Genomic DNA, 17,944 nt, shown 5'->3' with positions numbered 1-17,944 from the left:
CATATTTCCATTCTTTTATCCATTTTTGTCTAGGGACTTTCCTAACTATCGCTGTTAATTTTGCTAAATTCATAAACTCCACTAATTTAATATGCCATGCTCTTGACTTTGTCCACTCGGTCCATGGGTTTGTGACTCATTGGCTACCCTCACCCTGATGTAGCCTTTTACACCTCCTTCTGTTAACTCCAGCCAAGCTGGTGCCAAGTGTATTGCTCTGCTTTCCTTTGGACCACTTCAGCAAGGCCGAGAGGGGGGTCTTGTGCTCGGGGCAGCCCAGGACTTCCATACACACTGCCCAGGCTTGTGCCCAAAGTTGGTCACTTCGGTGTTGTTAATGCAGCCATTTGACTTCATCCCAAAATCCTGGAGGCACACTCCATTGTCTCCCAAGACAGGTAGCTGCCAACAACTGTTTCCAGCACCAGCCTGCTGGGAACCAGAGGGATGGATGTCATGGGACTCCTGACATCCCACTGTGTGGCTCCCCACTGGAAGGAGCGGAGAATCGCATTAATCTGTGCACCTCTTTAACTCTTTCCCACATCAGTCAGCTAGCCAGCAGCAGCAGGAAGAGGCACATCGCTGTGATCCCATTAAGCACCTCCTCTCCTCTGACTGGGCCAGTAGGTGGCAGCAAGGCACAGTGTGATTTCAGTGCAGCAGGAGGGGGGGGGGGGTTTAAACCTCTCCATGCCAGCATGGTGAGATGGGGGAAAGGGCGAGTGGGACAAGATTGTGTATGTGGGGAGGGAATGTCCAGGCCCTTCCCACTGCTAGATGTGGCCTCTGACCCACTGCCTGCTGATGCTTTGCCCCATAGCTGCCAAGTACCCCGTTTTCCCTGGGAAACCCCCGTTTTTACTTACCTTTTCCCGGTGGTCCCCCGTATCACGTCTCCCGTTTTTCTCTGTTATTTTCTCCTGCCGGCAGCCATTTTTTTTCTTTCTGATTTGCCCTTCTATGGGCACCAAAAATGGCCACCGCCGGCTTCAAAAGTCACATCTACGCATGCCTGGAAGTGCGTAGACGGGATTTCCAGTGTCGGCGGCAGCCATTTTTGGTGCCCATAGATGGGCAGAGCAACACTGGAAGTTGCGTTGACGCACTTCCGGGCATGCGTAGAAGCAACTTTCGAAGCCGGCAGCGGCCATTTTTGGTGCCCATAGAAGGGCAAAGCGACACCGGAAGTTATGTCTACGCAACTTCTGGTGTCACATGGTGCCGGTCCCGGATTCTGCAGTCCGGGACTTGGAAGGTAAGCTTTGCCCCCCAGGGGCAAAAATGGTGTCAACAATATTGAGCTAGCTGGACCAGTGGTCTCACATTGCTCAAGACAGCTTTTACTCCTAAGCCACTGAATGCCACTTGTTGGGAGGCATACAGCGAAGGTGGGCTGTTGCCTCCATGCCTTGTTTCCTGGTGGGATCTGGCTGGCTGCTGCATGAAACAAGATGGTGGGTTGTTTTTGGCCTGATCTGGCAGGGCTCTTCTTCTGTTGCATGCCCACAGGTGAGCTTAGCCTACGCGTACGAGACCAAGGATGCCCTCTGCCTGGTCCTCACCATCATGAACGGAGGCGACTTGAAGTTTCACATCTACAACATGGGCAACCCCGGCTTTGACAATGAGCGGGTCACTTTCTACGCTGCAGAGATTTGCTGCGGCCTCGAGCACTTGCACCGGGAGGGCATCGTGTACAGGTGAGAGAGGAGCAGTCATGCTCCTCAGGCTCCAGGAAGGCGAGGCGCATAAGGAGAGCCTGGGAGCAGGGCGAAGCATTGCTGGCACAGGGCAAGATGGAGAAACCCTTCGTGTCCTTTGCACGTGTGGCTGGAGGGTGAAAAGTGTCAGCCCAGCCAGGGGTGGCAGGCTGGCATATTGGTCTGTGTCTCTCTGGTTGCATTTTGAACCTGATTAACAGTCTAGGTCCTTTTAAATGTGTTTGTGGGAGGGGGGCACGCTATTGATTTGGTTTGTTCTTGCTTTTATTATGCTGATATCCACCCTGAGATCTTCAGATGAAGGGCGATGTACTAATACTAAATACTAAAAATACTAAATACTAATACTTATATTACTAATAATTTTCTCCTCCATCTCCAGTTTTTCATTCCTCCTCCCACAGTCAGTCGGTGTTCTGTGCCCCCTGAGCATGATCAGTCCTCACTGGGCTGTTTTAGGGATCCCTCCCCCAGCCACATATTTATTTATTTTTTGTACTTCTGCAAACTTTGGGTTTTCCCGGTTTTGCTGAAACCTCCCTGTTGTGCTTGGGTGGTGCCATTTTAGTTCCATTAGTAACAGCATTCACAAACTGAACAGTGAAAATAGAGAGACCCATAAGCAAAACTTTGTTCCCATATGCAGCTGTAGGTTACTGAATCTATCTTCCTCTGTCCAAAGCAGTGTTTAAATTTTGCCTTAGTTCCTGGAGACTTTGAGCTTCTTTCTATACCACAAGGGCTGAACATTTTTGCTGCTCCCCTCCCTGTTCAGGACGCTAATATCTTCTGGAGAGCTTATAATAAACTGCTCTTGAGCTGACGTAATTTTGTGAGTCTCTGCCTCATCCACCTGGGATCTGCATTCTCAAATGAAAGACAATGAGGAGATTGCCAGGCGAATCTTCAGAGTGAGGACGTTCCACAGACTTGGTGCTATTGCTGAAAAGTCTCTGTCTTTCCTGCTCACTCATTTGACCATGCATGGTGGTAGCACAAAGAGTAGGACCTCAGAAGCAGGTGGAATATGGGCATAGCTGTCAAGTTTTCCCTTTTCTCACGAGGAAGCCTATTCAGCATAAGGGAATTTCCCTTAAAAAAATGGAGAACTTGACAGCTATGATTATGGGAGCAGCTGCTTATATAGATATGCTGGTTTAGGGCCCCCTTGTACATTCCTCCCCCCCCCACAAATATCCTATGTGCTTGAAAGGGTTGAAGAACCTTGAACCTAGAAGTTCACCTATCCACCTGCCTCTCATTCTGAGTTGTGTCTGTATCTTTGCTGCAGAGACTTGAAGCCAGAGAACATTCTCCTGGATGATGATGGTGAGTCTTCTTCTTCTTCTTCTTCTTCTTCTTCTTCTTCTTCTTCTTCTTCTTCTTCTTCTTCTTCGATCCCTTGTAGCCAAGTAAGATTGTTTTCCATGAACACGGTTTTAACAGTGAGTACATAAGTGACTGTGGAGGCCAATTCTGGATCCACACGTCTTTCCACAGTGGAAAGGTTTCCAGATAGATCATGGTGAAGGTTTGCCAGCATGCCTTCCTCTTAGCATGTTTCTCCCTTTTGTCCTGAGTTTGAGCATCTTCAAAGCACATGACACCTTTGGTAAAGGCTGTTCTCCAATTGGAGCTCTCGCAGGCCAGTGTTCCCCAGTTGTCTGTGTTTACACTGCATTTTTTAAGATTTGCCTTGAGAGAGTCTTTAAACCTCTTTTGTTGAGAACTAGATGTTGAGGCTGCCCTCTGAGGGTCTGGGCCCCAATTTGCTTGCTACTGACTTATGTGGCTCACACCATGACCTCTATCTCCTCGTTCCCTTTTATTCCCTATAGGTCATATCCGGATCTCAGATCTGGGGCTGGCCATCAAGATTCCAGAGGGAGACACCATCCGTGGCCGTGTAGGAACTGTTGGCTACATGGGTATGTAGTCAAGGAAAATCTCAGATCTCCAGATCTCCTTGCCCTGTGGAGGAGCTGGCCCAGTCCTCTTGGGGTAGCTTTACAAACCCCTTCTTGCTGAAAGCAGAAGGCAATCTTACCATTCAAGGAGCCAGGGTGGGTGGGTTGCAGTTTAAGGCAATGAGATTGAGGAGACCTAAATTTAAGGCCTGCATCAATCCAGGGCTCGGGCAACACTTTTTGAGGGGGAGAATTGTCTCAGTCAAAGGCTTTCCCCATCACTGGCTTGCTGGAGAAGCCAGGGGTAGAATTTGGGACATGTGGTCTTCTGCTGAGCTATTATTTCTCCCCATCTCTGACCGTTCTCCCCCTCCAGCTCCAGAAGTGATCAACAACGAGCGCTACTCCTTCAGTCCAGACTGGTGGGGGCTCGGCTGCCTCGTCTACGAGATGATCGAGGGCCAGTCGCCATTCCGCGCCCGTAAGGAGCGGGTGAAGAGGGAGGAAGTGGAGAAGCGGGTTCAGGAGGACCAGGAGCAGTACTCGGACAAGTTCTCTGAAGACGCCAAGGCCATCTGCAAGGCGGTGAGCTGGGGAAAGTGAGAGGCTGTGCCAAAGCTCTGTCCTGGGGGGGGGGGGGGGTTGCAAGGGATTGTGGGAGGCAGGGATGCAACTTGCCCTACTCTTATGGAACTGTTTGTCCACTGATGCCTGCCAGAACCCAACCCTGCAGGAGTTTTCAGGGCACACAGTGTGAAGCATTTGTTTCTATAGGGACTTTAAAGGAAAGGAGAGGGAACTGTAGCAAAACATTTCCGTATGGAATGCTTCTCTCCAGGTCTTCAGCAACTCCAGCACATTCCTCTTTTTCTGCCCCCACCCAACAGCCTGTTAGTCCTCCTCACTAGGTTATTTTGGGGAGAGTTGACCACTTCCCCTTATGTGTTTCTTTGCTTCCTAAATACTCTTTTTTTTGGCAGGGGTCTGTCTGCAAACCTATGAGCTCCCCCAACACTGCTGGTCCCTCTCTCTGGTCCATGGAGATTGCCATTTTGGCTACATGTGGATAGGCACTTTTAACATCAGAAACCTGATCCGGGAATGCAGTTGGGGCAGCCTCTGGCCGGACGCCTCAAGCAAGGCAGAACCCTGTTAGGAGTGTGTGCACAAATACTATGATTGTTGTTGTTGTTGTTTGATGTCCTCTCCCTCCACCCTGTCTTACCCAGCAGTGGTGTTTACTGGGACGCAACATTCCGATCTGGATGTTTGAGGCCAGACTCTGCCAATAACTCCCTGGCTAGGGGCAGGATGGGGAGGCATCGGGAGAATAATAATTTAAAAATACCTAAACCAAACATAGGCAAGCATTCTGTTTGAAACAGAAAGTGTTTTTTACAAGCTACCTAAAATGGGGAAAGGCATCATTTGTGTATTTAATAAACTTCTTAAGTATTGCCCTTCAAGCAGAAATGATCGGAGTTGTTTACAATGACAGATACACAATCATTTTAAAGGGATAATAGATTAGATGGAGTGGGGAGCAGGATGCTGGAACAGACAGTCTGATCCAGCAAGTCTCATCTTACCTTGCCTTCGTTCTGTTCCTCGCTGCTCCTGGTCCTTCACATATTGTTCAGCTCCCATCAGCCCAAGCCTGTGTGACCAATGGTCATTGACGTTGGGAGTTGTTGTCTAGCGACATCTGGAGGGCAACAGCTTCTACCTGGCCATTTTCACAGCCCATGGAAAGTTTCTCCTCCGTGATCTTGTGAGTAGAGCATTGGTCAAGAGGTGGTGAGTGCTCCTTTGCAAAGCAAGCAAGCACCTACCCAGCCTTAGGAACATAGTTAGACTACTGGTCCATTTGCTCAGTATTGTCTGCACTGACTGGTAGCAGCTCCCCAGGGGTTTAGACTCCTGCCTAAAGATGACCTGGAGATGTCTGGAATTGAACCCAGGACCTTCTGCATGCAAACACAATGCCCTGCCACTGAGCCGTGGCCTCCCCACAGCCCTTGTTTGTGATTTAGCAGCCTAACTTTCACAGCACACCACATCCCTCCCTGCTCTTGTGCTTTCACTTACTGATCGTGGCACCTTTCTGCCTCCCCAGCTGCTGACCAAGGACCCCAAGCAGCGGCTTGGAGGGAAGGGAGATGAGGCCGTCCAGGTGAAGCAGCACCCTTTCTTCAAGACGATCAATTTCAAGCGCCTGGAAGCTGGGATCATGAAGCCCTCCTTTGTGCCAGATGTAAGTGCAGGCCAGAGTAGGTCATGGGTGGTTCATGCATGAGTCCTTCCCATACAACTGCTCTGCAAAGAATGAGCTTGTGAAGAAGAAGAGGGAGCAGATGCTCGGATGCTGCTCCCACCCCTGACCTTGACACATTCACCGCAGAAGGCCTAAATGGCCTTTGATGAGGTTATCTTAAGGGCCACCTGCCCAGATCTTAATATTATCATCAAGGGCCTTGCTTTCTCTCTTGGTCGCTGAGGACAGCCCTACCATTTAATCTAGCAGAAGTTGCTTATAGACCTCGGACTTCCATTTCTAAGATGTCTCTGTTTCCCCAAGAGTTGGTTCTCTGGCCTAGCCTTACCAGGCTTCTGTGACATCACAGCAGCTCATGGGATATGACACCTTAAGCCATTTAATGTCACACAAGCCATTGACATCTTGATACTTAAGATCTTGAGACTGGAAACTTAGCTGAGTCTCCGCCTATCTATCCAACAGCCCCGAGCCGTATACTGCAAAGACGTGCTGGACATTGAACAATTTTCCACTGTGAAGGGTGTCAACTTAGACCAAACCGACAATGACTTCTATGCCAAATTTGCCACTGGCAGCGTCTCCATTCCATGGCAGAACGAGGTGAGGAATTGGGCTGGGAAGGCACCGATGATGGAGATGAGAGAGGAGACTGGCTGTTGGTGTTAAATAAAAACACCCAGTCGCCTTGTCTTTAAAGATAGGCACCTGCCTATCTTCCCAAAGCCACTGGCTATCTGCCCAAATGCATGTTCATGGGGGTTATATTTGGCAAACATTTACTTTACAAATTACTCTCTGAGCATGTCGCGGTCACTCTGACCTGCACATCACCCCCGGACGTTTGACGGTCTATTGGTGATGTGCCAACGACAAAATAAATACCTCCTCAAAACACCACAGACCAGGATAAGGTAAAATAAAACGAAGTTGCTTTATTGTGTTTTCATAAGCTTAATGGTTGCAGTACAAATCTTAGGTTGTTCCAAATTTCAGATGGTTCCTATACCGGCCTATTACCTCTAATTATAAATTACCGGCCTATTACCGCTAAAGTCAACTAAATAAATATTTGTAAATAATCCCTCAACTCTGTATCCTGTCTGACTAAAATCACCACCTATTCTCCACCTCAATATATTAAACCAGCTCTCTCTCTGCAAATAACCCACCAACTCCTGACTCAACACCAACTCCCTTCAACTCTTCTTATCTCCCTTTATCTCCTTTTTTCTCTCTCCTCCTGTCTGCCTGCTTCCCCTTATACAGTGGTGCCTCGCTAGACGAATTTAATTCGTTCCACAGGTCTTTTCTTATAACGAAAAATTCGTCTAGCAAATCCCATAGGAATGCATTGAATTTTTTTTTGCCCATAGGAACGCATTAATTGAATTTCAATGCATTCCTATGGGAAACCGCGATTCGCTAGACGAATTTTTCGTAAAGCGCATTCGTCTAGCGAGGCAACCTCCGCTAGAAAAAACCTTTCGTTAAGCGGAAATTTCGTTAAGCAGGGCATTCGTTAAGCGAGGCACCACTGTATATCCCTGCTTCTGCCTGGAGAGCTCCCATTGGCCGTTTACCTCCCTGGCAACTTAACTCTTTCTAAGCCCCTAGAGGTGAAACGCCACAGAGCTTGATTCCTATGCTGCAGAAGGCAGCTGTTGGTTCTGGGCTTCATGACGATGAAGGGAGTTCAGGATAAGGCAGTGACATATATTGGACAATGGTGGTTTAGGGTGGGTTAAGCTACCATCCCTGCTTTGAGGTTCACAATTTAACCAGGAACCTTCTGCAAGGGAGATGCTCTACCACCGAGCTGCCAGGGCTGTTTCCCACTGTTGCCGGCAGGGGTGTCCAACTCTGTCTGGGGAAAGCTAACCCAAGGGAGCCTTGGCATGTAAGCCTGAGGAGTGGTGTCGCCCAGCCCCAGTCTCCACTTCCAGATGTTGCTGCTTTAGCTGACCACCTCCACCACCAATGGCATCCTCTTCCTCTTCTCTCTAGATGATCGAGACAGAATGCTTTAAAGATCTAAACACCTTTGGACCAAACGGCACCCGCTCCCCCGACCTGGACTGGAAGCAACTTCCCGACCCGCCCAAGCGTAGCCTCTTGCAGAGGCTCTTCCGACGTAACGTAAGGCCCACCACCCTTTTGCTCCCTCTGGTCCCATGCTCTTTTACTGCTACCTCTCTCCACTAGGGATGGGGCAGGGGGAGAGAAATTCAGTTTGCGTTTTCAGCAGGACTCTACCTGATTAGCACTTCCTGAAACAGCATGCAAACCGAAGCACAGCGTTCCTTTGAAATTCATATTTGTGATGCACCTCCCTGACCACAGAATGCACACATTAGGGGAAAGCAGGAATAACAGCACATATGTTAGTGAAGATAACAAACAGAAATACAGTATATTGGGGGAAATTATTGCACAGATGTATGAATTAGGCAAAAATAAATACGGTAAATACTCATTTTAGAGAAAATGCACACTAAAACACAGAGAAAACTAGCTGTCAGACATAGGCTGGATCTACATTGATCTTCCAAACATTAGAAATATAACTTTCTATAACATTTAATGGCAGTTTCCCTTTGCCGGTGGCTCTGCAGCACCCTCTGGTGTCACATTTTAATAACAGATTTTTAACGTTCTAAACGACAAGTGCAGATCCGCCCCTAGTCTAGCTCAGGGTTTCCCAAACTTGGGTCTCCAGCTGTTGTTGGACTATACCTCCCACCATCCCTAGTTAGTAGGACCAGTGGTCGGGGAAAATTTGGGAAACCCTGGTCTAGCCTATGTAATTCTTATGCCTAGCCTATGTCTAATCTAACCTACATGTATATCCATTTAATTTTTTAATGGAGAAACATTATCTCAAGAATGTCTTCTCTTTAATTTGGAGAGGCACAGAGGTTTACTTGCCTCAATGAAAACTTGCCCTAAGAGTTGACGAATGTGGCTTTTCTGGTAGAGAGGCTCCAACCAACTGGCGGTGCACATGCTCGGCCTGCAGAGGTTCCGGCTTCCATCCTCGGCTCCCCCAGTTAAGGGGGAACCTTTCAGCTGAGGCTGAGGGGTTGAACCCTGGAACCTTCTGCTTGCAAAGCACGCCATTTACCACTGACCTGCGATTCGTCCCCTGTCTTAGCCCTCAGGTCAAATCCACAGCCTGAGAACCTAAGAAGAGTCCTGCTGCTGAATCAGGCCAATGGCTCATGTGGTCCAGCATCCTGTTCTCTTAAGGGGCCAAGGAGATGCTGGCGGGAAGCCTGCAGAACTGGGCCCGAGTGCAGAAGCCAGCACTTTCCCCGCTTGTGATTCCTAGCAAGTAGAATTCATTATATAGGATGCAAACCGAGTGGGTAAAGATGGCAGTGGCAGGATGAGACCCCTCCAGTATTCCTGTGCATTCTGAGAGACCCTTTGCCAGTGTTGGCACGGGTGCACCTGAATGGCTCTCCCCAGTACTTTTTTTTTATTCTTCTCCCATTAGAGTCACAAAATGTTTAGGGGTATGCATACGCCTGCGTCCCGTCCCTCCCCCCCCCCGAAAAAAAGCACAGGCTCTCCCTAAAGTGTGCCTCTCCTCTCTGCTTCCTTACCCACAGCCAAGTGACTTCACCATCAGCGCCAACGCAAACTCCAACCTGTCAGCGGCTCCCTCGCCGGCCCGGCCCACAGCACAGGCTCCCTCCTGACCCAGAGGGCCCCTGGAGCCACCACTTGTCCTGTGCCTTCTCAGGGTTGCCTTCGGCACAGCGCTGGCACCGGGGCGTCCCCGCGTAGCGCTGGACTTTACTACTGGCTAGGAGGTGGGGCAACGCAGCCTTCCAGCCGGCAGGATGGGCAGAGCAGCAGCAACAAGCCTTCGACGCCTCCTGGTGCTGACACGGACTGACACGCCCCCGGCAATCCCCGAGGATGACTCGGTTACCTCGAAACCGGGCTGTTCCCCACCAGGGTCTTCCCCCTTTGCCCTCTGCCCTCCGATTGTTCAGAGAACCCATCCCCACCCCATGTTCCATTCTCTCCGTCTCGGCTCCTACCACAACTCATTAGAGACTACAGGTGTGCCTGGGAGGGGTTTTCTGTTCCTTGGAGATTGTGAAGCCCAAAAATGGGAATAGAGAGAGACAGAGACAGAAAGAGTGAGAGAGAAGAGGAATGTCATCTGGTCAAAGTGGAAGACTTCTTGCTGTTCCACTGGCCTTTGTTTGTGGAGCTGGAAAATCGGAATGCCAAATGGAGACACACACAAAGATGTGTGTATCAAACGACGGGTTTGTTTTCATTTATGGAGCATTTTTTCGGGAATCCCACCCTCTCGAGACAACTCTAGAGCCTGGGACTGTGTGCCAAAGGACAGCAGGGGACAAAGAGGCATGAAGAACACTCTCGGGTCCCGTTTGGAGGCATCAAGGGGAGTACAAAGGTTCAGCATTAAAACTGGTGGAGGGAGCACCATGCCAAGAGTAGCTGTGGACGGCACATCAGGCCGAATAACGTAACAGGCCATCAACATTTCCAGACCTCACTTTTCACCCCAACCCGAAAGGACTCCTTTTTCATTTTTCCTTACAGAATCTCCTCCACTGACTTCCTTCTCCTCTCTTTTCTTCTTGTCTCTCTCACTTTCCCCCATTTCTCCTTCTCTGTCTCTCGTCAAAAGGAGGTTGTGATACTGCTTGTTAACACACCTGGATTCGGGTCTCAGCCCAACATCAGAATGCCAATGAATTAACTGATTGCAGGTTCTTTGCTGAGCGTGATTGTGTTTGTGTGTGTTTTACAGCCCAGTCCTGTCTGGGTTTCCCCAGAAGAAAAGCCTACTCTAAACATGTAGCAGGATGAGGTGAGGAGGAAATGGCCGGTGGTTGATAATATTCTTGAATGCTGTGCTACATTTAATTAAACACAACCCCCCTGCAAATAGAAAATTAGCACAGCAGGAAGAGGATTGGATTAGAAACTTTGTCACAGGTGTGCTTCTTTTCTACTTGCATGAGGGGTTTTTCACCACAGGGGAACATAAGCCATTGTCATCTGAAGTGGCACAGTCTACTTGACCACATCAGGATTCCACCAGCTTGTTCTGTTATAGGTTTAAAATGGGCCTGGGAACTGATTTGCGTTGTGCAACTGACCTGATCACAGTTTCTCTTCTCTCCCACCCCTGCATGTAGTAAGCTAGCACATCAGTGAGCGAGCAAGTGTTCTGAAGAGGGCAAACAACTGCAGGTGCCCCACCCACCCTGCCGCCTGGCCTGCTCTCCAAGTGAACAAGCAGTGAGCCAAGCAAGGAATCAGAACTTCCACACACAGTTTGCTTGCTTTCCTTCTGTAGGGGGTGCAAGTTGGGCCCAGAGAGAGGGGGGGGACCACAAAAGTTCAGTCCAGGGGCCAACAGAGTGCATGGATTATGTCAGAGGTAAAAGCTGGGATCCCCTAACCCCCCCCCACAAAAAAGCTAGAGCACTGTTTCCAAATAACTTTAACCAGTGCTTTTTTTTCTTTAAAAAATGCTTAGGGGTACTCTACTCATATTGAAATACTGTGCCTCAATGAGGCCAAACTTAGATTCACAAAATGTTTAGGCGTATGCGTTCCCCTGTGTCCCCCCCAGAAAAAAACCCACTGACTTTAACTCAGATCCATTGCAATTAGTAGACCAAAGTTAAGCATATCCGTTATTTTTAATGGGTCTCCTCTTAGTGGCATTCTAACACTGAATGCCACTGCAGAGCCTTTGCTTTCCAAAACAGCTGAGGGGAGGTAGATCTGTTTAGACCCAGATGAACCCAGAATTTCTCCTCTTTATCTTATCATTTTGCTGTTTTGTGACCTGCTGTGCAAAGGGCCTGCTCCAAGCGGGGGGCTCAGTTTTACCCCACTCGCTTAGCAACAGATCTGGCCTTGGGGCAGGAAGGACTTTCCGAGTGAAGTGCCAGGGAGAAGTGCCAGCTGCCCGACAGTTAGCCTTGGGCACAGAGCTGGGCTCTGGTTTTTCAGAGTGACTATCTCCCTGCAGCAAAATGGGGGGGGGGGCAGAATCACTATCTGAGGGTGGGGGGTGGGGAGCTGGGGTGTTGCAGAGACTGTGAGCTTTTCATTTTTAAAAAATTTAAATAAGAAAAGCAAAGATCACACATGCACTGAAACATCAAACCATGGCAAAACCCAGCAGAGACTTTGCATCCTAAAGGCCCTGGCACCTGTGGGGTTTTCTGGTGCTGGAAATGCAGAGGCAATGGGGTGCTATGACACCCCCTGCAAGCAAAACTTCCCCCTCCTAAAGCTGAATGCTTGGGTCAGTTCTGTGCTTTTGGCAGCCATACGGCATGGAGGGATTTTTGTTGTTGTTGCAGCAGTTCAGCCCTTGGAAGTAGAGCAGCAGACTTCAACCTTGTGTGGTTATTAAAATGTGCAAGTTTGGGTGCCTTGAAATCAGGCTTTCTCTCTAGAGCAAGGATGGCTCCCCTTGTTTTGACTAGTTTCCCAAGGGTAATAAGGATGCATTCGGGTTATTGCCCTCTCCTGACTTATCAAAGGAGGGGGCTATTTGCATCCCCACCAGAATGTTCTCTGCTTTATCCCCCCCCCCCATTTTGCTGCCCCTGCCAAAATCAGTGCAGTCTTCGGGGTATGGGGGGAGAAAAATTTGCATTAATCCATCTGACTGGGGGTTAGCCACCCCTGCTTTGGAGCTTGCTCTCTGACGAGTCAGTTTATAGCAGGTGTGGGGAGCCTCTGGTCTTCCAGATGTTGCTGAACTACAACTCCCATCATTGTTGGTCATACTTGCCAGGACTGATGGGAGTTGTAGCTCAGCAACATCAGGTGGGGGCAGAGGTTCCCTACACCTGATGTAGCTTCTGCAGTTTAAAAAGCAGTTTGATCTGTGATGCACCTGCTGGACACGGCTGTCCGCCAGGGATGAGGTAGCAATTGCAAGGGTTGGGCAAAGGGACCTTGGAGGTCCTTTCCAACTTTTTTGTTCCAACACAGACTCACCACAGGGCGAAAGTTTGCATGCATGAGCGCAGGAGTTGTGAGAGGGTCCAGATGCACACCCCGCATTTCCAGATTGTAGCATAATTGCCCTAAACTCAGGTAGATTACCCTGACTTGTATCCGGCAGGTTCAGCACCATGCACAACTGAAATAAAGCGAAGATCAATATGGATTGACATAACAGAAAAGGGAAGCTCTGATTTGGGGTTATGATAGGGTGCTTTAAGGATTTTAAAGGGTATCAGAGGTGTTTGCAGGTAGGTGCTTTAGGGTGTTTTGAGTTTCTTTCTCTTTGTATTCCTTATGGCTTCGATTCCTCTACACAACACACACACTCTCTTGGGCTGAGACAAGGCCTGGATAGTTTAGGAAACCTGTTGGATGCCCTCCTCAACAAAACAACAATGCCTCTTTCAGTGTGTGTCAGACATTGGGCATAGAAGTCCATACAGTGTCTATAAAAACATGAGGATATGTATTTTAGAATATTCCAATCAACGGGCAACTTTCCAGACTTCTTCTACGCCTCTCTGCCAATCACTGCCAGATTTGAGTTGGGTGGGTGGGTAGGTGTACATATGAGAGAGAGACTTCAATTGGGATTATCATCCAAAAGGAGAAAAAATAAATTCCTTTTCTAAATTGCCAAAATGGAAAGTGTGAGTCTTTGTGGGCACCCCGGGCTGCAGAGAACAAGAAGATGCTCCAAAAGAATGCAAACAGGAGCTTATGGGGGGGCACCCCTGCATTCCTCTCCAACCATTCTGATCCACCGTGTGATGTTCACACATGTCAAACAAAGAACCTTGAGAGACACCCGCACCTCACACTTAAAACACACTTTAAAAATCCTGGGAGAATCCTGGGAACTGCAGGTTGATAAGGCTGCTATGACTTGTAGGTCTGTGAGGTCATCGGCACCCATAACCCTTCTTGAGATTTCAGGGGGGAAACCACAACACTTAAATCGGAACAGGAGAGCTTTAAATGTTTGCTGTGGATGAGATCTCTTTTCTTCTCTCCCCAAAAGGAATTCTTGTGGGTCTGGTGATTCTCTACATCCCAGACAGATCTCCACAAAAGGACATTGACACCCCCCTTATATTTCCATCACTCTTTCCTTTTGCATCAATGTATTTAGGGTTGGTTGTCGCAGGACATATTGTTTTTATTATTATTATTATTTTCCTTTTTCACTGTTTATTTCTGATTCTGGTGCATTTTGGTTTACATTTTGGCTTTTTATTTTGTACAGTTGTAAATATTTGTATGTTGAATGCCTAGATGTACATTTTTAAGCTTTAAAAGCTGCAAGCCAAGCCATGTGGTCATGTTACCCAGATGTTGCAGGGATGTGTTTTTTTAATGGGGGAATGTTGGGGGTGGGGGAAGATTCAGCTTCTCTAAGTGAAGGGTGGGTATCACTTTATCCCAGTTGGGTGGGGAGGGGAGGGGTGAGAAAGGAAATTACATCAATGAACTGGGCTTTTTTCTTTCCTGATTTTAAAATTTCTTTACAGAACAATATATACCATAGGGTTATTGGGGAGGGGGGGTTCTCCTTGTTACTTATTCCCAGGGCTGTGTGTAATCTGCACTGAAAAGAAATAAATAAAACAATGCACCAATGAAAGCTGAGTTCTGTGTGCTGAGTCAGGCACGCAACTTATTCACACCTGCATGCATGCAATCATTTGGATCCTTATCTCCTTCCTCACTGAATCAATGATCTTTTGAATCTCTGCTCATTCTCTAGACTGGGATTCCAGGAGGCATTGCCCATGCATTTCCAGGTATATCTTTGCATCTAGGAGGACTAGAAGCTTGAATCCTGCTGTTTCCAGTGGCGTAGCATGAGGTAGACCACAGGGGCGGTTGCTCTGGGTCCAAAATTTTCAGGGGTGCAAAAATTCAATGGCCTCAATACAGCTTTGCGCTTCTGGGCTCCGTTGAAAACAGCTCCGTGTGAAACAGAAAGTGACCTCGCCATACAATGGAACCGCTCTTCTTTTTTCTGCAACTGCAGTCTCCTGGGTGATGCGGACGGCACTAGGCAGTCGAATGTGCATGCATACTCTATCCTCTTCACTGCACATGCCCACACCTTAGGGTTGCCATATGCCCGGGTTTTCCCGGACATGGCCGGGATTCCAAGGGCGGAATCGCCATCCAGGGGATATTTTTAAAAATCAGCAAGATGTCCGGGTTTTTGCAAAAGAACCAGGAAGCGTGTGCACAAGTATCACTTTTTACTTTTCCCTGTCTCTAGGGATGTTATGTATTAGTGTTCCGGGTTGCCTTCAAGGAATTCTCGGGCCTGCTCCGACTGGTGGTGGTTGAAGGTCCACGTCCTAGCCTCCTAGGGCTAGAATGGTTTGATGCCCTCGGCATGGAAGTCACCAGCATCAACAGGATCTCCAACGCTGAAACAGAGGCCCTCATCAAAGACTTTGCCGAGGTTTTTGATGGCACCCTGGGCCAATACACGGGCATGCCCATATCTTTCAGCTTGGATCCACAAGTCTCCCCCATCAGACTTAAGCCACGCCGGGTTCCGTTCACCCTCAAAGCTAAGGTGGATGAACAGCTGGACAAGTTGATCGCCCAGGGCGTCTTGGAGCCAGTGGATCATGCCAAGTGGGAGACTCCCATCATTACACCAGTCAAGCCAGACGGGTCGGTGAGAATATGCACTGATTACAAGTGCACAATCACCAAGGCGCTTCAGCAGCACGCTTATCCGGTTCCCGTCGTCCAGCACCTGCTGCACTCCCTGGGTGAAGGCAAGGTCTTTGCAAAACTATATACACTAATACATAACAAGGGACATGCCTGCTCTCTGTACAAAGTGTGCATCTGAGCATCACTCTCAACCCTTTCTTCTCTCTGTGCCCACATGGCGCATGCTGGGAAGTGGCTCATCATCGGAGTGTGCCATTTCACAGCTTGTCTGAGCATGAGCTGCCCTCTTTTCTGCTCTTCAAAATATGGCAACCCTAAGGTCCCACACTGCACCACTTGGCCGTTTCCCAGAAATGTGTAATGCACACAGTCCTGTTTATAGCATCGAGTTTCTTTGGGCTGGATGGGGAAAAGGGATAAGGTTGTCTCTTTTGAGTGATTTGCTGCCTCCCATCTCCTTTTACTCGCCTTCCAGCAGGAACTGAAGGCATGGCGATCAATGCTGTCCCCTTGACCCTTCAGCGATTTCGTATTTGGTGGCATTTAGTCATAGCCTGCCTTGAATGCTTGAGCAGAGAGAGGGTCCATTAGGTGGTTCCCCCCACAAAGGCAATCTTCAGCAAGGTGAGGTAGGCTTGAGGCTGGTAGGATCTAATTCATGAGGGCAGATCAGAAGAGGAGTGAAGCTTTTTCTGAATGGTTCCCACTTTTCTGCCTTCGCATCCTGACTCCTGTAAGGTTTCAATATGCTCCATTGGCCAGTAACTCCTGATGCGGTCAGTGCTCACTGCACAAGCTTACAGCAGAGGCGGGCATACTAGAGCTGTTCAGTCTACTCTCCGTGTGTTTGTATTTTAATAAAATCTCAGTCAGAACCACATGCAAAATAATAGCACAGGGCAGGCAGCATCAAACAACTTTAGGAGATGGAGAAAAATGAGGCAGCAGTTTTTGCTCAAGGACCAGAAACTCTTATTCTTCTCACCTCAAAATCTTCCCTTTATTTCAAGAATTCTGCAGCAAAGATGTGGCTGGGTTGCCCCCCACCCCACCCCTTCATCTCATGCCCTTCATCTTTGGCCTTTTGTTTTGTGTCATTTAGATTGTAAATCTAATGGCAAGGATTGTCTTACCAGTCCCATAGCTCAGTAGGTAGAGCATGAGACTCTTAATCTCAGGGTTGTGGGTCTGAGCCCCACGTGGGGCAAAAATATTCCTGCATTGCAGGGGGTTGGACTACATGGTCCCGAGGGTCTCTTCCAACACTACATTTCTATTGATTCTAAGTGCAACCTGTTTGAGGAGCATCTTTTGACTAGGAACCAGGAAATAAATAAGTGCAACATATGATTAAAAATCATACAATATATGATTAAATTTTACAGTAGATTAAAGTTGACTGTACTACAAATTAGATAAACATTGGATCATTCAATGTGCTGTTAATTTTTTTTTAATAATCTCTGGATGTTCATAAGTAGACTGGGTTGTGGGTTTTTTTGGTACCAAACTAAATAAATATATTTAAAGCCCTAAACAACTCAGACCCCCAATATCCACAGACTCCCTCGTTCTCTACAGACCCTCTCAAGTGCCAAGATCAGAGAGGAGGCCCTCTTGGTAATTCCTTCATCTTCAGAGGCTCTGGGGCATGGTGGGCCAGGAGAGGGCATATTCTGTGTCAGCCCCTAAATTATGATACTCCCTCCCCACAGAGGCGTGTCTGGCACTGTCATGATACAGCTTTCGGGGAGTGCTGAAGAAGCGCCCCTATGCCCTGGCTTCTGACCCTTGAGGCTTGTTGTTTTGGGACCCTCCATATTTCTGCAATTTTTAGTTGTTTGAAACTGGTTTTTATATTGTATAGTATTTTGTTTTAACATTAATGCTGTGTTTCGTTTGTGGGTTTTTTTGCCAATTATTTTTATTAATTTTCCAAATTATTACAAATACAACCAAATTTTGTTGTTGTTTAGTCGTTTAGTCGTGTCCAACTCTTCGTGACCCCATGGACCAGAGCACGCCAGGCACTCCTGTCTTGCACTGCCTCCCGCAGTTTGGTCAAACTCATGTTGGTAGCTTCGAGAACACTGTCCAACCATCTTGACCTCTGTCGTCTCCTTCTCCTAGTGCCCTCAATCTTTCCCAACATCAGGGTCTTTTCCAAGGATTCTTCTCTTCTCATGAGGTGACCAAATTACTTTAATATAATTTCCTAAAATCAGGTTTCCCGCTCCTGTTGCAAACATATGTCAATCTCCCCCCCCCCACAGCTGCATCATTTCTTATTTAGTGTTCAGTTGTCATCCATCAATCTTTGTTACCGCACTGTGTTTTGA

At 48.1% G+C, this 17,944-nt stretch overlaps 1 protein-coding gene across 4 annotated transcripts in view; it reads left to right on the top strand.

Moving 5' to 3' along the window:
- The window catches only part of LOC118096815 (G protein-coupled receptor kinase 5), a 74,673-nt gene extending 58,004 nt beyond the window's left edge, over positions 1 to 16,669 (top strand). The window contains exons 10-17 of one of the 4 annotated variants that reach the window (XM_060268408.1): positions 1,513 to 1,703; positions 3,016 to 3,053; positions 3,563 to 3,652; positions 4,008 to 4,216; positions 5,748 to 5,885; positions 6,372 to 6,509; positions 7,914 to 8,045; positions 9,521 to 16,669. In XM_060268408.1, the coding sequence (XP_060124391.1) occupies positions 1,513 to 1,703; positions 3,016 to 3,053; positions 3,563 to 3,652; positions 4,008 to 4,216; positions 5,748 to 5,885; positions 6,372 to 6,509; positions 7,914 to 8,045; positions 9,521 to 9,610 (1,026 nt within the window). In that variant the 3' untranslated portion in view covers positions 9,611 to 16,669. The remainder of the gene's footprint in view (positions 1 to 1,512; positions 1,704 to 3,015; positions 3,054 to 3,562; positions 3,653 to 4,007; positions 4,217 to 5,747; positions 5,886 to 6,371; positions 6,510 to 7,913; positions 8,046 to 9,520) is intronic. The other 3 variants (XM_035139026.2, XM_035139023.2, XM_035139024.2) reach the window with 3 other exon arrangements.
- Positions 16,670 to 17,944: the final 1,275 nt, after the last annotated feature.

Source organism: Zootoca vivipara, chromosome 15 (assembly GCF_963506605.1).
Source record: "Zootoca vivipara chromosome 15, rZooViv1.1, whole genome shotgun sequence".
Classification (NCBI taxonomy): domain Eukaryota; kingdom Metazoa; phylum Chordata; class Lepidosauria; order Squamata; family Lacertidae; genus Zootoca; species Zootoca vivipara.
This window is presented reverse-complemented; position numbering and strand designations above follow the sequence as displayed.